The sequence below is a fragment of the Myzus persicae genome, unplaced genomic scaffold (genome assembly GCF_001856785.1).
Source record: "Myzus persicae strain clone G006 unplaced genomic scaffold, MPER_G0061.0, whole genome shotgun sequence".
Taxonomy (NCBI): Eukaryota; Metazoa; Arthropoda; class Insecta; order Hemiptera; family Aphididae; genus Myzus; species Myzus persicae.
Window position 1 is genome coordinate 8,688 of NW_019101502.1, and position 27,623 is coordinate 36,310.

Consider the following 27,623-nt stretch of genomic DNA (forward strand, 5'->3'; position numbering starts at 1 on the left):
TGTATAAAAATTGAAATTTGGATGAGTTGTATATAAGTCATACGTCCTTATTTAAAGCTTTGATGGGCGGAGTGGTACTGGAATACATCACAAAATGTTGGTCCATTACTCCGCCTATCTGAACTTTAAATAATTATAACTTTAGGGCATAAACAAATATATTTTAGAAATTTGATTTTATAGTTCATAAGGATCCATATGGATCTATGTAGATGCAAATACTCAAAATAATATTCTGCTTCAGAATATTAAATCAAATATATATTTCGCCATTCAAAAGAGTAAGAAACTTAAATGTAACAATAACAATACAAAATAGCGAAAAATATAATTTTTTTTCAAAGATGTTGTTTTAATATGACTTTAAAATTATGCAGAGAAATAATTTCAAAAACGTTAGTGTTTTCTGAAATAATGAGTGTCTTACGTTAAAAGGACCACCCCGTATATATTATATGATGATATAATTGTTCACTTCTGTTGATAATAATGATGGCAGCATAAACGCGACGGCCTTTGCGTACCTACGTGTTCTTTTGCGAGTCCGTTTCCTAGTCTCGTCGCGGAGATTCCTGTGCAGCCGGTGTGACATTCGTCCGTAGTACAATATTAAATTTATTACCACACACCGGGTAGGTGTTTAGCCTATCAACGACCTCATAAGTCCGTACACGGAACCGAGTCGCCGATATTTCGTGTTGACAGTATAAGTTCGTTGTTGTAAATTAAATGCGCCAAAAACATAATTTTCTTTCACCTTTATTACTATTATAAATATTGTCATACGGGTATAATAATAATAATTCGTTGAGGAGTACTCGAGCATCTGTTCAATGGCCGAGATCAAGTACAAATTCGAAGCCGTGATGATCGTCTCTGGCGTGTTTATGTTGCTGACCATGTACGAACTGCCGGTCGCCAGTTACTTCAAAGTAATAATACAAACAAATAACAATTTACTATATTACAGTCTGAACAAATAAAAAAGAAATATCAGTGAACATCAGAGGCTATACGCGGGGCGTAGGCTACCACATAGGCACATTTAGTGGCATTTTTCTGGGAGGGAGGGGGGCTAAAATTGTATCACAGAAACCGATAATTAATATTTTTAAGTGTTTATTAATTTATTGTTAATTAATATTTTCTGACTAAAAAACCGGGGGAGGGCTAAAGCTTAATCCAATGAACGTAATATTGTGCAAGTTTTTTTGGTAATAAACTAATAAAGGTAGGTACATTGTGTATTATATTTTTTAGCAGTTAAGTGCTTTGATATTCTTTACAATATAAAACATGTTATACACTGCTTCGTAGAACCACATAGTCCAACAGACAAATAATTGGGAAATGAATGTACGACAATAAATTATGTTTGAAGGGATAGATGTTTTAGGGGTAAATCTATCATTATTCAATAAACGTCTAAAATTGTTTTAGGTATATTATTTAATATACGCAGTACTCGAATTGAGATAGGGGGATAGAAAATGTAAAAAATGTGCATACCTGAAATATTTAAACATTGCATCGATCTCCGGGTACAGACTACAGAGTCCCTTCCATAGATGGACAATTGGACGAGGATGATGTTAAGTTCTATTAAATATACATGGACTGAATTATGCGTATGCGTCTCATTGTATAACTGTAAAGCGTTATTATTAAACTGTTGAATTACAAATATTTATGTATGTCATAGAATACAAGTAGTCGAGTCACAAAATTCTTCTAATTACAAAATATTGCTGATCAAACATTTTCTAAGTACAAAATATTAATTCAAAACTCTGGAATGAAAGTTCTCGCTATACATTTGTATAATCACGTCTGAAATATGTGTTTACCTATGTATTCTATTTTCGTGGTCTGACGACTACAGGTGTCGTCGAAAAGAATAGGATGAGGTGTATTTTGATTTAATTCGTAACGCTGATGTAATGTGGTATAATTTATTAATATTGAATAAAACAAATGTAATTTTAAACTGTTGATTTTGTATTCTGTACTAGAATATTTGTCGCAGAGAATTATTCTGTGTTCAGGAAATATCGGTTTGTGTCGAACATTTTCTAAGTCCAAATAATTAACTGTTCGAAATATTATTCCAAGTCCAAAATAATATAATAAAAGACTTACTGGAGTGAAGGTGCTCTAGCTCGTCTGGTAAAATCTCATCTGAAAATGGGCTGTTCGGGGGTCTCCTATATAACCTACCCTTTTACTTCTCTTAGCCCTCTTGATACGAGTATCGTTCTCACGGATGCCGTGTCCGCCGGCTATCGTTCCGGGAAATACTAACGGCCCACACCACGATACGACTTTCCCGAGTGCGCATCCTGGCCGTCGCAATGTGTATAGTCGAATATCAATTATGTGGTATTCGAGATGATAATGCTCCAATGAATTATTAATCATAAGCGTGGCTAAGTATTAGGTATTACAGTATTTCCAAGAAACAATAGACTCGGTTAAAATATACTAACCAATAATTGCTTATAATCTTTAAATGCGTCGCATCCTTCATATATTGTGTATAACCTGTACCTGGTCTATACGACTGTTGTTCACTCGTAATTACCTTAACGACGCGGTACGCCAGTCCATAGAAGTATGATATAACATAAATAATTAGTTTTTCGTATCTTTTCGATTAAAACTATTTATTAAATAGTCGTGGTAGAATACACAATACTTGTTTATAATATAAATCAATAGTCAAATTCACCTCATGACTTACATGACTTGTATCTACCTATAATAGTTATAATATCTTTTTTTTTGGTATCTATGTGAATAATATGGTTACGGGGCTATAAATTCGACGAATTCTTAAAAGTAATTAAAATGAGTAGCTAAATTAACAACATGCTGTTGACGTATTTTATTAGTGGTTTGACATGCCCAATATAATATCAACTATAATCCGAGTACCGCCCTAAAAACTATTATAATTATGTCACGAATATCGGTTTCTGAAAAAACTATACTGGTTAATATTAACGATAGCCAAAACAACAATATTGAACGGCATAAGAGATTAACATTTTTTACTTAAATCACTTTTTGTGTGCAACTAAGTTTTGAATTTTCAAGATAGCCAATTTCTTGATTATATTTTGAAAAAAAAAAAAATATATATATATGAAATTGAATGAAAATTTTCAAAAAATTCCAAGTTAAAGTAAATTAAGTTGTTGACTTCGTAAGGATAATAGTTATATTACTTTATTAACAAGACACGATAACCATATATTAATTTAATGCACTTTGGGTATTTTTTTTAATGACAATCTTCTCTGTGCCTTATTTGTTTTACATTAAAATAATTATTTATGCGCTCTCAGTACATTGACACCTCAAAATGTTACTGCCTAAATAATGCAAGTTGTAGACAAGCCAAAAAGCTATTTAATTGAGTATCTAGATCGTCAGATTGCATCGAACAATGTTATGTTAACGGATTGATGTCTCGATTTTTGTAAGCCTTTAAAATCGCACGGTAAAAATCTTATACTATTGCTACGGATTGTTGTGCCGCGTTAGACCTTGGTAGAGATGATGACGGGGTAATGCTAACGTCACGCATTAAGGTTACAAACAATATAGTATGAGGGATACGATGCGTTTAAAGATGATAAGCATGATTCCAAGTAAATAAAAGGGTTAGTTTAACCGAGTCTCTTGTTTCTTGTAAATACTATAATAATACTTAATAATACAAAATCACTTATATGGCTAATAATTCGTTAGTGCCTAGTAATCTCGAATACCACATGATTGATATTCGACTATACACATAGCGACGCCCAGGATGCGCACTCAGGAAAGTCGTATCGTGGTGTGGGCCGTTAGTATTTCCCCGAACGATAGTCGGCGGACACAGCATCCATGGGAACAATACTCGCATCAAGAGGGCTAAGAGAAGTAGAGGGTAGGCCTATATAGGATACCCCCAAACAGCCCATATTCAGATGTGATTTGACCAGAAGAGCCTGAGCACCTTCATGCCAGCCAGTCTTTTAATTGTATTATTTTGGACTTATAATAATTTTCAAGCAGTTAATTATTTGGAATTAAAAAATATTTGATTCAAACCGATATTTTCTGAAATCTCTGAATAATTCTCTGCGACGAATATTCTAGCACTGATTATCCAATCCACAGTTAAAATTACACTTATTTTTATTAAATAATAATAAACTATACTACATCATACATCAGCTTTGCAAAATTAAATCAATTACACCTCTTCCTTTTCCTCTCAACGATACCTGTAGTCGCCAGACCACTACACTACATAAATTAGTTATTACATTGTTGCAAATTAATACATTTTTGCAAAGTTTCTCTAATAATTAAATATTTACAGCTTATCAACAAACAAAATTCTAAGTTTCAAAGTATCGTTGATTGAAATTATTATAATTATAAATTTATGTCCAAATATTTCAAAAGTTCGATAATTGTGAAGGTGCTCGCTCTAGCTTTGTAAAAATCACGTCTTAATAATATGGGCTCTCCTATATATGTCTATCGGCTGCAGATCACTTTGTGAAAATGTAGACGCTGACATATCGTATTATAACTTGTAAGCCATAATGGTTACACTAATTGTTTGCCCTTCAATCAAGATCATATTTTAATGACTGTTGGTCTCAATAATTGAACGAATTGTCATCAGCCCGAGGTAATCGTAAAACCATAATCATAAAGTTCAGTGTATATGTGGGTGAGGCATGAGCAGAATTTTGAATTGTAAGTTCAATGAAAACTTTCAACCAGGTTTGTTGTTCTAAAAAATAACTTTCATACCGCTTTGACCAACAACCGATGTGGATTACCAGGGAAAATAATCTCCATGCATTGCGATTAAAATATTCCTCCGATACGACTCGTCGACCACAATAATTTACGAATAGAGATAGAATAAATTGGCAACATTGCATTATTTTGACTGTTTCACAATCGAGTCTTTCAAAAATAGTGACCGTGCTCAATTGGGTCCACCGTTTTGTGGAGAAATGCAGATCATAGAAGTTAGTAACTTGGTACAATAATATGCCAACATACTATACATATATATGTATATTATATATGGTCAAGTATAGGTATAATATAAAAAGTTTGAAATCAAGACCAATTATAAATTTTATGAAGATTAATTATCATTTGGTTTGTCTAATTTGGAAGTATATTAATTTTTTAAATTCTAAATGTTGGTTTATTTTTTAATTTGAACTTAAAATATTATGACTCTCCATACGTAAAAATCTCATTTTCATCTATCTTTAGTCAATAAAATATGCACTTCAGTGATTATGATTTTTTTTATTAATTTTAATTTAATTTTATACTGAATGCTGTCCTTTGGCCTCCCTTATAAGTTATGTCCCATTCCATTGTCAAGGGCTGATCCAAAAACCACATACACTTATGATTTAGAACTGAAAAAGGTCAAAAGACAAAAACAGCTCACCTTAACGGTTCGTTATATATGGCAAAGCAGCAAAATAACGTACATTACTTTTAGTTCCGAATAACAGAATACATACGGTGATAAGATACTGTAAAATAAATTGTAACACGTTTTCAGTCTTCAGTTTTCTCTCGCTATTAGTCTGCCTCGTGTATAATGTTATGAAATATATATTATAATTTATTATAGAATATGATTAAAACCTATGCGATTTTAGAGTTTTAATTTGAATATTTTAAATTATAACTAACTAGGTAGTATTATTATTTAAACTATTTACAACAATAAAGGGAGTAAGTGTTTAATAGAGAGGTACTTGATACGATTGTAAGAACATATTTTTTAGAGTGAATAATAGTGGAAATGTTGGAAAGAATGTTTAAAAAGAATTGAACATTATACATTTACATTTTCATACTTTTTTTTAATCAAAAAACGGATTTAATGGTTTTAAGTCAAGGTTTTATTTCAAAATATATAAATTATAAATTATTTTAATTTTAAAATAAATATATACATAATAAAATAATAAACGATTCATCATTATGATTCCACAACTTTAAAAAGTATATAAGTATGTCTATAGGTTCTAAATGTATGTGTGGATTTAACCTACCAAAAGTGTGCAGTTTTGTCCAATAAATTGATCATAAGTGTGTGGTATTTGGAGTTATCGATCTAAAGGAGCTCACAAGTATAGCAAATGTGCTTGTAGGTGTTTTCTTGGAAAATTGTTGTTTTAGCAAATGGCTGGGTTCGTGATTATGAATATTAATTGGATTAGCAGCTCAGCTATTCTTTTACAACAGCCAGATTCGTAGAATTATCAAAGTGCCTAGGTGTAGGATTTTTATACCTAACGTAAATCTGGTTGTTTTATGAGGTTATTGTTTTAGAAATAGCTCATTAAATATTTTATACAAGTTTGAATTCTTAGAATTCGTGATATGTAGTATGCGAGTGGTTCACTATTTCACTCATAGGGTACTGGGTAGGCCGAAACCACATTGACGTCAACCCATTTTATTTAAGAATATAATATTACAAATACAATTTACCGAGTTACAGAAACGTGTTATTTTCGTGGCAATAACCCTGGGATGTAGATGCAGCCATCTAAAAGAGAGAAGCATTAAGCTTAACAGTCTCACGTATACTTGATGTTGACTTTGAAAGCTAGTTTCATTCGTAGCTTAAATTTTGACAAAATAGATAAGACTTACGAAAATTCGCAAATTATTTTGTAGTTAATCATTTACAAATAGTTCAATTTTATTGCTAAAGCTTGGAAAGGTAATAAATTTTATATAAGAATATTCAACCAAAAAATAGAAATAATATACAAAATTAATTTTTTTTTTTCATTGACATTTTAAGTTCAAATGTTGACAACATTGGATGTACAAACGAAGAATAAAGGTATTAGTTTTTTGTTGTAATTAAAAAATATTATTCGTGGTGACTTGAACCTCTGACGTATATACATTATTATTATCACATTATACATATTATATACCTATACACAATGAGATTTTAAAATGCAATGTTTTGGGAAAAATTTAATTCAACCTACCATCATTAAAAAAAAATATATATAATAACGATATAATAATATAATAGTAAAATAAGTTACTTTAGTAGTAATGTACTAATATATATACATACCATAAGTCATAATATATATACTTAGTGATGCTATGGACTGGCGTCCGGTGTTAAACCTCATTAGAGTACAATTAACAATGTAATCGGGAGGGTATTGGCTAGGTACAGGTAGGTAATGAATATGTATGAGAATGAGAGAGGAATTGTGTTGAATAGTAAAGTATCGTGACGGTTGTGGTGAGTAAGCTACCGGAAAAATAATTAGTTTAAACTATAAAGAGTCGATATTATCATTTCGTGGAAATCCTAAATATTGGGAACATAAAATAAAAAAACATATAAAATAATAATACAAATTAATGTAATATACTAATGTGCATTGACGAACCCGTATTAGTCATCTATGATACTGCGTAGTAGATATTCAGGAATGCCACCACATCCTGGATGTGCACTCATGTAGAATAGGCATGTACCAGTTGCCCCCAAAAGTACCTTTTTTTATACCAAATCCCCCCAAACTACCTAGAGGAAAAAGCACCAGTTGCCCTCAACCAAATGTACCAGTTGCCCTCACATGTTATATATACACAAGTATAATAAATAGCTCTTAAAATAGGGGAGGTAAATATACAAATCATAAATAAAATATAAAATTCAAAATTATAATAATTTGTTAATATAAAATAGTACAAAATCAAAATATAATAATTTATCAACATATAAATAATATAAAATTCAAAAGTATTATGTTTTGTTATAATAATTACTAACCGATTTTACAAAATCTAATCTGCTAATATTTTTGTTTTTATATTTATTTTATCGGATACAATAATTGACGGATTGAATTCAAGTTCAAAGCCAGAGCATTTTTCATTTAACATACTAAATAACAATTCATACGTTTTCGATGATTATACACACTCGGACGCATCTAAAATGACTTGTTATGTTGACAAATTATTATAATTTTGAATTTTATATTTTATTTATGATTAGTATATTTACCTCGCCTATTTTACGAGCTATATATTGTATTGTGTATGTATTAACATGTGAGGGCAACTGGTACATTCAGTTGGGGGCAACTGGTACATTTTATTGTGGGCAAATGGTATATTTTTTAAAATCGCGATAATAGCCGTGGGGGGTAACTGGTAAACACCCTGTAGAATAACTTCGATCAGTAAATTATTTGGACTTAGAAATATTTGAGTCAAACCGATATTTTCTGAACACTTAGAATAATATTGTGATACGGAATAACAGTTTATTAGTTTAAATTTCATGTGTTTTGATTAAAATATTACAATAAATTATAACACCATCAACAGTTTATGAGTTCATTTAAAAGTACACATCGTGCTTTTCTTCTGAACAACACCTGTAGTCGTCAGACCCCCATAGTAATTCAGATTATAGGCTGACATATTATAGTCTTCACTCAGAATCGTTTTTTGTAATCATTCAATGACTTACCATTTATTTTATCATATTCAAACTCATGTAGTAAACCTGTAAAGCCGTTTCACATTTTCCTTTATTTATTTGATATCATTTTATTAGCTACATTAATCACTGAACATATTCACAAAGACCAACAAGCCCTTCGATTCCTAAAAATCTTGTCGTACAATTGAAGTATTTAACGACGAGTACCTATGCCATTTTACAGTGGACTAAGCCTGCTCGCAAATTCACAGAATTATCATAGTACCTGTGAGCTCCAATTACAAGTTAATAAGTTAAAATCCAATAGGGAGACAAAGGACATTGCACATTTGCACAACAACAACTCTATTGTAAATTCCTGTTAGACATTTTTGATCCATCTCTTAGTCTTTACCTTATAGCTATAAGCTATTTGAAACTAAATACCACTATAATACTAGTCTCAATCAACCATAGCATTATAATAATAATTATTCATCATAATTATTTCTTAATTAGTCTGAAATTGTATACTGTAGAACTTAGTTTGGTCATTGGGCCGGGCCCTAACATCGCTCATTGTGGTTTGTACTATAATCCAGATCCACGCAGTAATAAAAATAACTAATAATTTCTGGGGTAGAGTCTCACGCTATTGTATATCGACCGAAATTCGAAACTGAGCCAGGACACACAGACGAGTACTATAATATATTAGCTATGATGTATCATACACTGTGCCTCTTCAATACAACGAATTCGCAGGATTCATAGAACCGTCACATTTTCTATCGATTTAAATTTCCAAACCCCAGATATGTATGTAATGGCATGTAACAGTTTTAGGGAGAAGAATGGGATAGAGGGGGAGCGATGTTGCAACAGTTTCGATAAATAATTATAATATATGACGTCCGGTGGGAGGTGTTATTCTGTTATCGTGAATAGGTACCCACTACAAGTTGAAAATCTAAAATTTAATATTATTAACATAACCTATCAGTTATACTAGTTTTCATTATTGTGGTGTACGCCAGGATCACAAGTTCAGGAAGTGCCTTCGATCCACTTTCGTATAGTCGTGCGTGAGCGAGTGTCCTCCTCCTAAGCTGCTTAGTTTCTGTAGTTTCTGATAATAATATGTATAGGGTGAAATATATTATTAACACGTTGACTGCCATGCGGCCGCCGGCGGCCTCAAGAGTATATTTTATTATTTGTACGCCAAGTTCATTTTTCAGTGTCATTATAAATGTGTGTATATACTATTGAATTTGAAAAAAAATTTAAAATGTTAAAATTATGTTTTAAACATCAAAAAATTGCAATTATTCTCGTCACAGCGCATTTTCTAGATCATTATTGTAGCGCCACGAAAAAGTTAATAATATAAATCCAAATTAATTTAAGGCAGGTTATAGGCCGTATGGCCTCCTACGGATAATATGGTGTGGCAGCCGGCCCGGCAGTCTAAAAATTATCAATACCTAATTGTTTTGATACGGACGCCGGCGGCCGCATGGCAGTCAACGTGTTGATACCCTACATTCTGTTATAGTTGTTTATCGATAAGTAGTTTTAATAATAACTAATAATCAAATTCACACTTTTTTCTATGTTTCTATATTATTTTCATCACTAGATATTTTTTACTAGCATAAACTTGGCACTACGGTTCTAACTGCCCTGTTCAGATAAAAATATTTATTCTACGGAAACAAACCATATACATTATACAAGTAAAACAACAAAATTCGACGTGATAGGGATAAAAATAAGAAAACACTTTGTGAAGAATGCTACAGTTTTCGTTAACCTAGGAGGTTGAACTCTGTATCAAAATTCCATACGATGAGTAATTATTGATTTTGTTAAGAATGAAGATAAAAATTAAAATGTGAACTGTATAGTCTTGGCCTCGTAAAATTACCTTGCAGACCACTGTGCGCCGTGCAGGATCAGTACAAGATCAAGATTTAACTATAATAACATTGAAGAATAATTAATTTTAATTAATTTTAATCTATTTAAATTTCTTTTTATAAAAAAAAAAAACAAATCCTTGGCACGGGCAATGCCGGACGGGACAGCAAGTAAATTATATACCTAGCTAGTATTATAATATTATAATATGTCATGGGCTACGAATTCTTAGAAAAGATTTTTAAAAACTAGCTAGAATAAAAACATGCAGTTCTGATGCAATAATTTATTATTGTCACGAAACAACAAACTCGTTAAAAAACTGGATGTGCTTAATAAGAAAACACACACATTGGTTTCTTACAGTTCTACACAAATTTTGCTCTGAACTAAGCCCATACTAAGGATTTTACAACTTTCCAAAAAAAACACCTGCGAGATCATTGGCAAATCCCGTATTAAAGACAGATTAAAAAAAAAAAAAAAACGTTATTCAGAATAAATTGTTATTTTGAATGATTTTTTTAGATTCCATGTACGTTTATCGTTTATTGATAATATTTAGTTATGCCTTATTGATATATCACGTTTAATGGAATTCAATTATTTTCGTTTTTCGTTTGTTGATTATTTTTATTTTTTGAAATTGTTTTCCTTTATTTCGTTATAAATAACGAAGCCCTTAAACAACATGGTATTCTTGATTCTATTGAATTATTTGAATGGTTAATTTCAATATACTTAAACTGAAAATATCATACAAGTAATATAAATCTGTTTCAAATGTTCAGTTTTAAAATTAAAACTATTAATTTTATAGTTCCTCAGTGCTCTAACAAATGAAATGTATATGTATATTCATTTTTATTCACGTTAAGAAAAAAATTATTTGTTAAGAAATATATTTTTCATTGAATATTGTATTAACGTGATTTGTTTGTACCTATACTGCATTGTTATTATTTCTCGCGTTATTTTTATAGATAGGTAGGTACCTACCCATTTCACATAAGTTACAACAATATGTCCACTTTTCTGCTGGTTGTTTTATCTTTGTTATGCCATATTGTACTATAAATGCTCATGCTAAAAAGTTTATTCAAATAAATAAATAAAATAAACTTCGTGCTGTTTAATGGCGAAACAATTAAAATGCCAACAGACATAAATAAAAAAAAACATAGTTTAATACTATTTTTATGTGTATTACCATCCATTACAAATGTTATAATATTATAGGTACATCAAGTTTTACAAAACATAATTTTTTTGTCAGACAGTCAGAAATCGTGTGCATATAATATCCGTCGGATACACAACTCTGATAATATTATAATGGTGAATCGTGTGTGGAAAATAAATATAGCTATAATACACTCACTCGTTGAAAATCATATCATTATTAAACTATGTACAGAACAGTATAACATATTAATATATTATACAATACTTTATCTAAGGTATACAAATATTATACTTTTTATTTGGATTTATCGTTTTTTGTTTCGAGTTACCCAACTTCCCGGTACATAATATTTTTAAAGCAGACTGAAATCTAACAAAAACAAAATATTATGTTATTATAAGTGAAATAAATTTGACCTTGCGCCGCGGCACCAACGATACATCAATAATATTATTATTGCATATTATACATTTATACCCATTATCCGTCTCCTGAGCAATGTAATAATATACTGTGTATATTATGCAACTTAATCGAATTTTTTAAATGTCGATATTCGAAGATATTCGACACCCGAGTAAAGGGTGATAAAAACTCCACTGGTTATTGTCATAGTCTTTTTAACCATATTATTATAGATAAGCGCAGTTAATGATTTATTTCACAGGTCAACGGACACAGTAGTGTATAGTACGTATCATACCATTCGAAATTTTTAGAGATGTAAGTTTGTATTATACAACTGTATACAATTGTATGATACAAGGTATTATATTATACAATGTATCATATTAAATTATGCAATGGGTATAAAATTATTTTATACAGATCTTATTTAACAGAATATATTTAAAAAATATATAGATATATTTAAATTAATATTATTAGAAAACCAATTATATATTTAGAATATAATTTACTAAGATCTGTGTGACTTCATTATTTTAAATTACAATTATTTCTAGTCAGTAAATCAGGATTGGTAGCATGACTTTAAATGTTAATTTTCTCTAAAATAATTGAAGTATTATTGTGTTTTTTTTTTTAAATTATTGAGCCATTTAAAAAATGGTCATAATATTTACAATAGTTTTGTAAGCTGAAAAATATGTATACAATCATTATAGTTAATTTATAGACTCGACTACTGGCTACAGGGGCTGCATATATATTTGATGTATAAATAAATTTGATAAGCACCTTATTTTTCATATCAGTGTTGGGAGATAGTGAATGAGAAGGAGAAAGTGACTGATCCTCAAACCTTTTTGGGAGGTCAACTTTTATAGTAACAAGGTTTTTTTCATCAATATACGTAATTGTATGTCTCTTCTCTCTCTATATATAAAAGGATAAAGTGATTGACCGACTGATCTACCAACGTACAGCCCAAACCACTGGACGGATCAAGCTGACATTTGACATACGGATAACCATGATGTCCTAGGCGTCCTACTTAACCTAACCTAAGAAAAGACTTTCAAACCTTAAAGTGGAAAATAATTGGTTGTAGGAATACTATAGTGTTCATACTATCATCTGTCCATCAAAATAAAATTTAAATATACGTTTTATTTTGGGAACGATTTTTTTTTTAGGGGGTTTTTAATGACCATCGACCATAATTACTTATATTAAACAGTCCTTGGATGGTCGTGATATAATTTGATATTTACTGTATAGTAATGGTTTTGTGGAAAAATGTTTAGCGAAGTGATATTTTATTGCACAATATAGTTACCTACACGGGAAATACTATATCATGTTTTATTTTATTTTGAATTTATGAATAAAAAGTTATGCTTTTATTTTTTATACGAATAACAGGTATTTTAAGTAATCTAATATTAAATATCTTATACTATAAAAAATTTAAAAATATTTCAACATTAATGTGACATAATAGTTTAAATTACGTAAAATCAGTATATGTTGTAGTCTATTCCTAGAAATCCTCTCAATTTCGTCCACTGGCCACAGGACCAGCATTGACAGAATCACGCATGCGCGCACTTGATACACACCATATATTGAAGCAGTCTATTATATATTACAGGTGTTTCCAAGAAATTGCTGTTCAACTGTTGGTGCCTCTGGTCTTTCAGACGTGAGTACCTAACTGCCAACTGGATTGGGATGCATCGTTTTAGTTAATGATGAAAATAGATGTAATAATCGGATCGTGGAGTTGTAGTCCACATGATCGCCTTCAAATAGGTAGTTGTTATAGTTGTAAATTATCGTTTTAGCACACTGAAACAAAGAGTGATACTGGTGGATAGCTTTGAATGTAAACTATAGATACCGAAGTTTAAGTATCAACAAAGAAGTTGAAAACATATAATTTCGTAAATACAACTGTCATTTATATTATATGTAGTATTTTAGTATGTAGGTAATATCAATATGATATACCTATCTATTAAAAATATAATACTTGATGTGACTTCGAGAATTGGACTGGTTAGTAGACAAAAGATAAAAATACAACAGAGTCAGATAAAATTGACTAAAAACAATACGCGAAGTCCTTGTATATTTTCAAAACAAACCAATTATATTGCGTGAACAATACTAAATATTGATGGATATGTAAATTTTAAGGACAAAAAATATACACTTAGGTACATTCACGAGGTAGTGCTCACTGAAACTCTTAACAATCACATCTGAAATGGTCCCTGTTTAATTTTTTTTTGTATTGTTTTAAGTCCACCACTATAGCATCTACGTCTCTTATGCCCTTCGTGTGGTTATGACGTAATAGTAAATTATCACACTATTCTTGGAATATTGTACTTTTCTGTTGCACTTGTCGGATTTTGGATAATGATATTTATTATGTATTATACATCTACCTCCTACACATTACGTAATTCTCATATTTAAATCAATGACACTAGTCTTGCGTAGTAGTATTTATTTATATCTTACTTTATGGGCTCATGGAATAGTATTTACTCGACGAATAATGTTTCCTCAACATTAAAATTTATTATCTATAAATAAAAAAATGTAACTCTTTGTAATCATAACATATTTTTTTATCTAATTATTATTACTTTATTCTTCTGTTTTTCCTACTTCTTTGGCTTTTTACATGCGTTTCGGGCCCATTGCCTCAACAACATATTGTCTCCAATTCTCTCTGTCTATTGCCGTTTTTTCTGTATTCCTAACTCCCAATATCTTCAGATCTCTTTTTATTCTGTCTGCAAAATCTATGTCTAGGTCGTTTTCTGGGTTTCTTTGCGTTTGGTCTGTCTCCATGCAGTTATTATGTGTATTTCTTCATTCTATGACCTTTTTATAAATAACAAACGCTAAGAAACAAAAATGTTTGGCTCTATTATAACAGCTATTAAATTGGGAGTATTAAAATATACTTTAAGTTATTTTCAAATTAACGTGGAGGTGAATTAGTTAAGTTAAAGTCAATTTATTAAACAACAAACAAGCGAGTTGAGTTAATAAATTGAAATTAACTTAATTTTCAACTTATTAACTGGTTAATATATATCGCCTTGTATTTAACAAAATATTATAGATAGTATATATTTAAAAGTGCTATATGCAGCCGAGCAAATGCTGAACATGCCAGTGTGAAAGATTGTCAAATTATAAAATTAAAAAACCTTTTTTGAACTATTGTGTGAGGCAATAGATATAAAAAATAATATAAACATCAAACGAATATTACATACCTGGCTTTAAACATAATATAATGTGTAGGTATATAATAAACTTTGAGAAAAAATCTAACTGTAGATCAATTTATTATAATTTACATCATAGTATATTGTGAGAACGGTTTATATGGTTTTTATTACGTAGTTACGCCAAATTGGCTCCTTGCCATCGACGTGCCTCTGATATCATAATAATAATAAAAAGTATTGTTATCATGTTTATTGTAATAGTTTATACCTAGGTAGAAGGTGCTAGAAGGTGATCTATAAACATAATACGCAATAAAGGTACGTCTAGACGTCTAGCAGGAAAAAATACTTAACACGATTAATTTTAAACATTTCTAGAAACTATTAAGAGGACGTATCACAGATAAGAAAATACAATAGTTTAGAAAATTAAATATCTCAAAACGTATAGACAATTAGTATGTGTAACTTGTCCATAGTCAGCCACGTCAAAATGAAAAGGATTGAATTAATTCCAAATATAATCAACATTTATTGAAAAATATTTCTAGTGTTTAACAACATTATGAAATTTTACTAAGTCTAAACCACTGACAAAATTGAAAGAGCTAGTGAAAAGTCTTACTATCCAAGTACTACTTCTGTCAGTGGTCGACGTCCGTCAGGTTGTCGTGATTGTCGGCTCTCTTATGTCGCGTCCAGAAAAAAGAGACATTATTGTCTACATTTTAGTCACGACACGTAGTTAGGCATATAAAATATATTTTGTTATAATTTAGGTTATGGCGTTGTCAACAAAATCGCAGGAAAAATAAATACAAATGATTGTTTACAACAATGTTTGTCCAAGAAGAGAGTTTTGTTCCTGCTATATTTTACAGTGTATACTTATTATATACATGATCACTGTCCATGAGGCCTGACAAGTGACTTGCACAACCCATATTATATTTAACGTGAGCCATCGTGTATTGACACAACATCTAGTATGGACTACTTTTAGTATTATTTATACTAGCGTTAATATGTAATAAAATATTATAATATTATTATTTAAAATTGTTATTATTGTATTGGTACACACATGCAGTCACAATATAACGACTTATATAATATAGTTTAAGTACTATATGGAATATCACAGCTCGGTAAATATGAGAATTTGAGACGGGGCCCCAAAAAATATTGTTATCTGAAAATTTAAAACAAACACAAAAATTACACTAGAAACATGAAAATAAATAAATAAATTGCAATATGTATAAGATTTTTAGTGAATTTTTAAATTACACATAACAATACTAATAACGGCAATGAAATAAGACCTCCTATAAAATACTGTAAATATTTTTATTTAGATATATTTAATTCAGTATTAAAATAAACAATAACCATTTTAATAAGAACTGAATATAATTAATGAGGATGGCATATTGTACTTTGTATAATATGTTTTTTTTTAAAGACGATTAGTCCAAGCTTTTTGTAAATATTATATGAGTATCTACTAAGTATAATATATATTTAGTATAGTTAATAAAATACTGTAGCAGTATATCGAACAAAGGCATAAACAAATTATTGACAACCGTGTAATATAATCAGATACCCATTTAACCCAATTTCCCAACCTACATTAATTGAAAAAGACGAATCGTATTAATTAGTATTAAGTATTATGAATATACTTCCTGGGTTTGTGGCTATTAATAATCTTTGGAAGGGCTACTAAAAACGTCTTAAAATATGAAATTCATATTGCTATTTCTACTTTGATAAATAAATTCATTTTTATTTGAAAATGACAATACGAAATAATTCTTAGTCAAATTGAAAATGTACCTAGTTGAAAATGTTAAATGATTTTAGATAAACATAGAAACAATAAGTTTAGCTAATATAATTTCAGACTAATAAGTGAAAATCCACTAAAAATTTAACTTGATAATGTCCAGACTATTATAAACGTCATAATAATATGGTAATCATAACTTTGTATTTTCTCACTCTCCGATGATAAGAAAAAACTGTTTTTTTTTTTTTGGAAAGAAAACTTGCCGGAAAGCCAGTAACTTTTTTAATGTATTGGGAAAAAAATCATGTATTTATTTTATATCTTCTAACGTTGGTTATTAAAATTGTAGCGAGCTGTGACTTTATTAAAATATTATAAATAATCTGGACAAGAACTCTATTGCGCGTGGCCTCGAAACGTATATGTTCATAGATATATAACTACTTATATGAATATTATTAAAATAATTCACAATGAAAAGTGTTGTGTTGCCTCTGTAGAGATGACAACGACAAATAAGCAAGGGACATCCGGCACGTGCAGCGCATCCGGCACGTGCAGCGCGTGACCACCCACGGTAAGACCTTATATGGTCATTTAGTAGAATTATAGGCAGGGATATGATCCAAGTATAGTCATTATAAAAACGTCTCACGAATAGGCTTCGGCAGACGGACCAGCGACACCGAACTAGGCGAACTAACATCAACGAAGAGCTAGGAGCTAGGACACTAAAGTCACATCTCGCTAGTCTTCATTATTTAATATAGTCACTTTGGACTTAGTAATTTTATTGAGTTTTGTATTAATTAAATAAAAAGTATTCAAATTATAAAGAAAAGTCAAACTCTTGTTCATTTATTTTCAACACCATCAAACGGACGTAGTCTGATTGTTACAAAATCCATATAATTAATTAGATCGTACACTAGTTAAATCTAAATTGAACACATATTTGAGATGTCTACTGTTTAATTATTTAATAAATTATATTATATTGTTTAAAAGTGAATTCAATTAAGAAAGACATATGAACATTTTTTGGTCAAAACTTTAACTACCTTGACTATAGGTTTAGTATGAAGCCATATATACTATTCTTACAACAATAGTTCTTAACCACAAAATGTTTTTTAAAAATTGTTCTTGTATTAGTTTAAATTTAGAATTATGGTGAATTTTTAAAATTGAATGACGTTGTTTCTACTTATTTGTTTAATATTGTTAAATAAAAATTGTTGTTTTGGGTATTAAGACTTGACATTTTAATACTAGCGGTAACCCTCATATATTTTATTTTAAATACATAGTGGGCTGAACCTAGGAACAATGAAACATTATGATGGATTATTAAGGTACCTAAATTATGAATATAAGGATTTAAAAAGTCAGAATAAAATAAAACTAAGTGTAGAATACTGCAGATTGGTAGAAATAAAAAAAAAAATGAAAATTCAGTGGTGGCTAATATCTCGATTGGCAATGGATAACAAACTAATAAACGGGAGAGGAGCAGGTTATATATAGGTAGTTAGAGCGAGTAATGTACATGATATAATTAGTATAGAGATCAAACAGAATTTCTCATATATTGAACTCCTGAATTGACATTTTTCAATGATTCAGAGGAATCCAGTTTGATTGTAGGTTTATGGTGATGTGGTGTGTGTTCTGTCAGAGACTCTGTTGTCGGTAGTTGTTTTAATATGATAAATTTGATAATAGTTGTTTTATATAGAATACAATATGAAATAATTATTATATACAAAAAAAGATAAATAGTATGTACGAATACGAGTTTAAATTCAAATAAATATTACCCAGTATTAGAAGAAATGTGGAACTGTATAGTATAAAACTGTAATAGCTTTGCAAATAATGAAAAAAAAATTGAAAATTGATCACCAACTTGACGTTTATGGTTTTATTTCTAAAGCAAATATTCAATTTTTAAGCGCCAACAATTCATAATAATACCTGTTACTATGGATATTAAAAAAATACGATCGTTGAATACATACCGATAAAACAATCTATCCGGACGCAAAACACATTTGTTGCTACAGACTGGCGATAGACCTTGTTAGAGTATAATTAACATGTCATTCCCGTGCATTCATCTGGCCGGAAGGCAATAATCTAGGTACAGGTAATAAACATGTATGAGGGAGGTGCCGTGTTGAAGAGCAAAATATCGCGACGGTCGTGGTACGTACATATCACCGGGGAAACAAACAGTATAAAGAGTCGATCTAATCATTTCGTGGAAATCCTATAAAGCTACAAATAATGGGCGACCACTAGACCAATGATCAATTAAAATAGTAAGACAAAATATAATAAATTAATGTACGCATTAATACATTTGTAATATTAACTGCATAGTAGATATTCGAAAAAGCCACCACATCCAGGATATGCACTCTTGAAATTCGTATCGGAGCGAGGGCAGTAAGCATTTCCCGGAACGATAGCCGATGGATGCGGCATCCGTGGGGACGATACTCGTATCGAGGGGGCTAGGAGAAGTAGAGGGTAGGCCTATATAGGATAGCCTCGAACAGCCCATATTCAGATGTGATTTTACCAGACGAGCCGGAGCAACTTTGCGCCAGTCAGTATTTTGATCTATTATTTTGGACTTGGTATAACTTCGATCAGTGAATAATTTGGACTTAAAAAATATTTTCGAAAATACTTGAGTCAAACTGATATTTTCTGAATACTTAGAATAATTCTCTGAGACAAATGTTCTGATATACAATAACAATTCGTTAGTTTAAATTTCATATGTTTAATTGAATATTACAATAAAATATTATACCACAAATCATCAGTTTACGAGTTCATTTGAATTACACCTCATACTTCTCCTCTAAACGACACCTGTAGTCATCAGATCACTACATTATATTAAAAATAAACTATAAAAATAATATATCTATTGCTGACCTTAAATTTTAATATTTTGTTTTGATTTAACTCCTAATGAATGGCTTGGATGTTTCATGTTTATTTCTATAAATATTAATAATTTAAATTATATTATCAACAAATTTATACTTGCTTATCAACAACCATTTATTACTTATACATTTAATTTTTTAAATTCAATATTAATTTTTAATTTTCATGGTAGCCAATGTCTCACATTATAATATAAATGATATGGTAAGCTATAATAAAGATAACATTGTAGTAGGTAGTCTGGCGAGTGGTGACTACGGGTGTCGTTGAGAGAAATAGGATGAGGTGTATTTGATTTAATTCGTAACGCTGATGTAATGTGGTATAATTTATTAATATTGAATAAAACAAATGTAATTTTAAACTGTTGATTTTGTATTCTGTACTAGAATATTTGTTGCAGAGAATTATTCTGTGTTCAGGAAATATTGGTTTGTGTCGAACATTTTCTAAGTCCAAATAATTAACTGTTCGAAATATTATTCTAAGTCCAAAATAATATAGTAAAAGACTTACTGGCGTGAAGGTGCTCTAGATCGTCTGGTCAAATCACATCTGAAAATGGGCTGTTCGGGGGTCTCCTATATAACCTACCCTATATTTATCCTAGCCCTCTTAATACGAGTATCGTTCCCACGGATGCCATGTCCGCCGGCTATCGTTCGGGGAAATACTAACGGCCAACACCCCGATACGACTTTTCTGAGTGCGCCTCCTAGGTTAGGTTAGGTTAGGTTAGGTTAGTGCATAGGTAGTCGAATATCTCTTATGTGGTATTCGAGATGACAACGAACCAACGAATGATTAATCATAAGCGTGACTAAGTATTATTACAGTATTTCCAAAAACCAATAGACTCGGTTAAAATATACTAATCGAAAATTGCTTATCATCTTTAAAGGCGTCGCATCCCTCATATATTGTGCACAACCTGTACCTGGTCTAAACGCATATTGTTTTAAGGCAGGACGCCAGGCCATAGCACCTTCCCACTAAAAATTGGTTTATGTTTTTAAAGACAGACATCAATCAACATATTGTACAATTTAGTTAATATACATTATTTCATCGATATGTTCAGTTAACTTGTTTACAATAATTTGGGTTATTGCATGACAATATTAATATAAGCATATTTTTACATAATACAGTTTTTCATATTACAAGGTTTTACTACAAGTGTTTTGATATGAATTATCATATTCGGTTACAATTGATATTTTGTAGTACTGTAATACATATCGATATTCGTAGTAATTATTACATTGATTATCTTTTCTTAATGCAATAAAATATGTTCGTTAGTAATTATAATAAAATGATTATTCAGTGGTTATACTTAATTCCTATATTAATTAAATGTTATATTCCCCAAGTATAATATGTTAAACAAACCCTTTTTCCATAATATTGTTAATAAATTAATATTTCGTTTATATAAAATGAAATGATTACAATGTAGATATAAATGTATATATATATATAAATATTTTTTTTTCGTTCCATAATTATATAAATAAAATGATTATGATATATTAGTGTTACAATAATATAATTAATTAAATATAATTAATTATACTTAAAGACTAAAATGATAAAAATACTTTTGATATAATATTGCTATATATATTTAAAATAAAAATCTCCCTAGTCCGTCACCATGTTAATGACAAAATAATTAACCTACTGTCCAATAAATACGTATTTGGTTTTTAATTTAATCTATTATTTTTTTAATTTTTTTTTCTTTAATATTGATTTTATTTTCAAAACTTTATACAGCATTTTATACCTTTATTTTCTAACTCGAGTTCTTTATATATATATATATTTCAAACAAAAATATCAAGAATAAAAAATCATTGAATTTATTGTTGATTTTTTTTATCTACTCAAACTGTTGTTGCAGTTCACGTTAATAACTATAGAATATCAAAAGTTCTTTAAGCATGAACATCATGTTTGAAGTGATCACTATTAATTCTTCATTATCAGTCGGTTTTTTATCTCATTAATTAGAATCTTGTCCCATAACAAACAATTATAACGAAGTTTTTTATGGAACCCAGATTAAACTAACGTGGTTATAATATGGTTTTTTTTCCATATTGCGTAATCATTTCATCTGAACCGTCAGATATCGCACTCATAACTTTTCTCTACTTAATGAAGTTGAGAAGCGGATGTCTCACTGTTTAAATGTTACTAGAATCTCAGGTTGCAGTTATTTGCTTTTCCGGTTAATAAAAGTGCGTCACAGATCCATATCTACGATACAGGATCTATGGATACTCTTTTTCAAATCAAACAAACTATTTTCTTTCCCGTAAACTGTGATTCAATTTTCTATTAATTTTTATTTTTAAGAAAAAATAAAAATGTATATGCTCTATGTACAAAGCATTTAAAAAGAACTTGTAGTAACATTTTGTTTTGTTTTATTTGTTTTTTTTTTTTTGATTTTGGGGAACAGGATGTGTGTATTTGCCATTCGGTTCTGACAAACTACGATTTTTTTCAACTTGCAAAGAAAACATATAATTTCGTTATGATGTGAATAATTATTATAGAATGCATTAAGTATTTTCTAAAACAAATAATAACTGAATTTCGGCTTATTACTGACGGTTGTTTAATGACCTTAAAGTGGTGACATTTTTGTACCTTTGAGGCAAACACAATTTGGGACACCTCACCCACCTAAAAACCCAAAACCATATCTTTGAATGAGCATGCTGCTAAACTCTCCTCTCAAAAGTTTAGCGACACCCACTAATTTATTTGTGATATAACTATAGAAGTGACAAGACTACATCCTATGCTAAAATTATTTTGATGATTTGACCTTTCAAAGATATTGTCCAGCCTACAGATTGTGGCGTACAATGATGAAAGACGACAATGTGTAATAAGTTTACACACTTTCTAAGTCAATTTTGATTATTTTGAACATAGACTTTATTTGACATGTACAACTGACAGAATAATTTATAACACTGAAATTTCTCAGAGAGTCGACTGGCGTACTTGTACTGGCTCTGGTAAATCACGTCTGAATATCTGGTGATTGAGTCCCTGTTTTATAGGCCTAATCTCCACTCCTCTCCTATAGACAAGATAGCGCTGATCCCGTTTACCATCGCACGTGTGCGTACAAGTTTCAGGAAATGGTATCGCTTTGCGATATCGAGTTTCGATATTATATTATTTGGCTTTAATTTAAATAATTAAATTCGTGCAAGCGTTTCTAGTTTTTTATATTCATATGTATTTCACAACGCGATTTCCCTTGTCTAATTCTCAGAACTACTCAATTAATTATTCTATTGGTGTTTTAATCTTTTTTAGCTTTACCCGAGGTTAATAACATTCTAGTCCCGTCTATTTGGACAATCCTTATACGGTGTTCCCTTGCCTACCTCACGTATATATGTATATAGCGGGACGTCTGTACATAGCAATATATATCTAAATTTGTGTAAAATTTGAGTAAGACTGAAAAAAAAATGTAAAGAACAATTAATATTATAATCTTTGTAGTGTGTTCAAACAGAAATATAGGAATATAGGTATACAAGTATAGTCAAGTAGATTATTTTATCACACATTATTTGTTTAGTTTTATACACTATAGCGTGTAAGCATATAATTTTAAAAACAATACACCCAATAAAAAACCAAAAAAAAAAAACAAAACGTCAATACCATAAATTAACTAGATACTAATTTATTACTTTTTAAACTTTGAATAAATTTAAGAATTATCATATTTTATTATAAAATCACAATTGAACAATTGGAATTGCTAAATTATACTACCTATTCCAATAACGTAGGTACCTAATTAGTTTATACAAAAATACATAAATTTGTTGTTCAATATAAAGACATAAATAGACTTAATAAACGGTTTTATATTACGAATGGTTTTGAATTTAAGCAATAAGCCATTTAACTACTAAATCATAAACGAAACACCAGCTAATATGCTTTAAAAACAACTAAAATTAAGGTACCTTTTATTTTATTTTAGATTCTGGATAGCAATGAATGTATTGATTTTACAATGATGTATGGTTTTTTGGTGTGTCTGTACCTGGAGTGTACAAGATAAGCTGTTTAAATAACGCTTTGATTTTCAACTTTAATATCTTTTCTAAGTGAATCTTATTGGTTCATTTTCTGAGTTCAAAATTCCCAGTAGTCTTCTGTGAAAATCACAAAAAAGAAAAAGAAATAATTAAAAATAAGGGATTTTTAGTTTTGAGTTGCTTATGGTTCAGATGTTTACCTACAAGGCTCCTCACACATAGTTACAATATCAGTTTAAAAATATTAAAAATTCTTACAAAGGCAAGATTGGTTTTATAAGTGTTTAATGTTGAAATGTGGACAAAATTTATGAAATTGAAAATAAACAAATTATTTTTTAATGTTCAAATATTTTAAATATTTCCTCTTGTCCAATAAAAAAAACTTACGTTGTGTGACAATCGCTAAAAAATGTCATGTCCCTTTTTTTTATACATAATCGTCAAGTCTTAAGAAATTATATTTATGAAATTATACGAGTGGAAGAATGTATCCACCACTCTGTATTACATTTCTAGAATGTTATACTAACAAAAAAAAATTAAAAAAAAAAAATTTTAAATATACGACAATAAAGCGGTGACCCATCCAATGACTAGAAATCGTAGGCTAAGCCACAGGAATCTTGGTAGAATCTCACGACCGCCAGAGGTTGTAATATCAGTGATAGAGTAAATGAAAAATATGTTATTTAACTTACAATTATATCATTATAATAGTAAAATAATTTACATACTTACAATAAATTCCGTTTTAAGTCGGTTTTTTTTTTTGTTGATATTTTTACCCGATTTTATTTTTCCCGACTAGATCCTTGAACTTCAAATTCGTACTAATAATATTTCTTGTAGATTTTTGGATTTGAGTAATAAACCAATAACTAATAAAGAACTAAGTATTTAATCGTTATGAATGTAGTGTAATGTATGTAATCATTTGATAAAAATATCAAAAGTTTTTACTATTATTCGTTTTTAAATCACAATAAAATAATAACATTTTTAGTGAGAACTCGTTTTTTACTCCTAAATATCGAATTTCGTACAAATTTAAACTTCATACGCTCATATAAATTAGTATTAGAAAAATGCTGCGATTCATTGTTATAATAGTGTATATTTATATCATAATATATTATTATTGTTATTATACTTCAAGTCCATAATATTATACTGACTTACTGTAGATCGGTGTGAACTTTGAATATAATATGTGGTATGGATTATTTGTATGAATTGCATACAATTTATGTAAATATTTTTAAAAAGTTATTGTGTAGACTGTAGGCAACCATATTAATTACAATTATACGCATAGACATATACTTTAAGGTTGTAATATAGAGCGATAATGTCTCCGTGTAGGTAAATGTAGGCTTTAATGATTGACTTATGGAATATAAAACTAGTAGCGTACTCGTGGTTCTTTCTCTTTACGATAAATATACCGCGCTAAGGCTATGGCGCCCGAAATTCACGAATAGGCCAGCCAAAAGACGTATACAACTGCACGTTTAAGGGGTTTTACCTAGGCAATTATAAGAACGGTCAAGAATAGTTTACATTTTAAAACTAATGATATTGGAATACAAACATTCAAATTTTTCTAACGGCTTCAGACTTTGCTGTCGATTTATGCCCAATTCTAAAATTAAACATGTAAAATGCATTTAAATCCATAGACGCTAATATAATAATATGAACAGTGAGCAGTATTCCCTTAGGTGTTTTTTTAGATTAAAAAAATATGTTAGCGCTTAACGTGCTCTTAACATCCGTTGTTTCTCCGTATTAAATAATATTGCATTAAATTCGAAAGATATGCCTGCACCACTGCACCACTGTGACCACTGTTGTGGTAATTGCGTTTTAATTGTTGTCGTTAAAATATTATATTATATGTACGCCTATATGAATTATTATATTGTTCCGTCGGCCGTTTGAACGACGAGACGTTATCCAAAACGGTACTTTTACTATTTTATCATCGCATTAACGCTCGGCAGTTAAATTATTATTATTATATTGTTTAAACCGTTTCCGCCTACCGGAAAAACAAACAAAAGCCACGCAGACTTCACGGTAGGTACAGTGACAGGACAGGTTACTGGGTGGTAGGTGTGGTGGGGTAATCGAGCGCCAGAATTTCTTCGAATAATTCAAACGCTATTACCATAAAATATGTTATATACACCACTCGGTGTTACAGTAATAATATAATACTCAAAGTTCAAACCACCACACCACGCCGTGTGGTTAAGTCTTTAAGTCTCGTATAATATTACGACTTCGGTCTAAACAGGCGTTTACCCCGTATATTGAAAAGCGGAATTCTTTAGCTTTTCAGTGTCATATAATATTATGTTGGACAAACTTGAACCTGTGCAGAATCCGAATTACATGACAGACAGCAACAGTGTCCAACTTGCATGCAATTTCTTATAGTAAAAGGTATGTTTGAATTGCATACCATATTTGCATCTTATTATTATTATGGACTGCTTAATAAGCATTTGTTATAATATAAACAAAAAATTATACGCATCGTGATTGTATTTATTTTGTATATGTTTAAAATTTAAAATGTTGAGTGGCTTCCTTCTGTTAGTTCATAGACTGGGAAAGTGGTTGGGTAAACGATACATTTATTTTATTCAAACATAATTCGTTAAAATAAATAGCACTAAAAAAAAAAAATGTAGTAATATAATATTAATGCACTGTTGAAATGTATTTGTCATACTCATACTTATTATATTAAACAACAATTCGTGTTATAGTGACTTTAAAAATAAGTTAACGTACATCTAAAATGTTTAAAGAAATGTTCATTTTTATTCATCTGGAATTGAAGCACAAAAACCTGCTGAATTATCCTGTTTTCAACAGAAAAAAACCAACCAGCTACCAGTTACATTATATTTCCTCTGATGGTCGGATTCATCTTGTTCTTGCACAGGTTTACTTGTTATATTTTTCTTAATTAAGAAAGGCCAAAACCCATTTTTAACAAAAATGAAGTTGTCCCGTTTTTGCGCATACCACTTCATTCTCAGTTATAGATATTCCAATTCTAATTGACTATTTCAAATTTTTATTTTATTTTTTTTGTATTTAGTAGTTAGTGATGAGTGCAGTGAGGTAGCTAAGGGTTGCTTCATGGTTTAAGCCCCCCCCCCCCCCCGAAATATATATCAAAGTTACTATACCCGGTAATACCCTCGCAATAACATTTTGTATTTGATTTTTGAAGTTTTGAAATATACTTAAAGAACATAATATTATTTTCAGATTCTTGATATTTGTTCAACTACTTAAGGAGATCTCCTGTACTCAATTGGAGATACAAACTTCTGTTTTTCAAATTTTATTTTATTTTATTTTAAAGCAATAATGAATAAACATTAATTAGCTTAATTTAAAAGATCGTAGTCCTTTACAAAGTATAACCAAAAGGAAAAAGAATGATGTACAAATTGATATT

General features: G+C 29.9%; 1 protein-coding gene across 2 annotated transcripts in view; it reads left to right on the forward strand.

Annotated features, from left to right (window-relative positions):
* The first annotated feature begins 519 nt into the window (after positions 1–519).
* LOC111029345 overlaps positions 520–27,623 on the forward strand; it is a 34,432-nt gene continuing 7,328 nt past the window's right edge. Inside the window, exons 1-2 of one of the 2 annotated variants that reach the window (XM_022308310.1) lie at positions 520–932; positions 13,667–13,734. In XM_022308310.1, coding sequence (XP_022164002.1) covers positions 834–932; positions 13,667–13,734 — 167 coding nt within the window. In that variant the 5' untranslated portion in view covers positions 520–833. The remainder of the gene's footprint in view (positions 933–13,666; positions 13,735–27,623) is intronic. The other variant, XM_022308312.1, reaches the window with a different exon arrangement.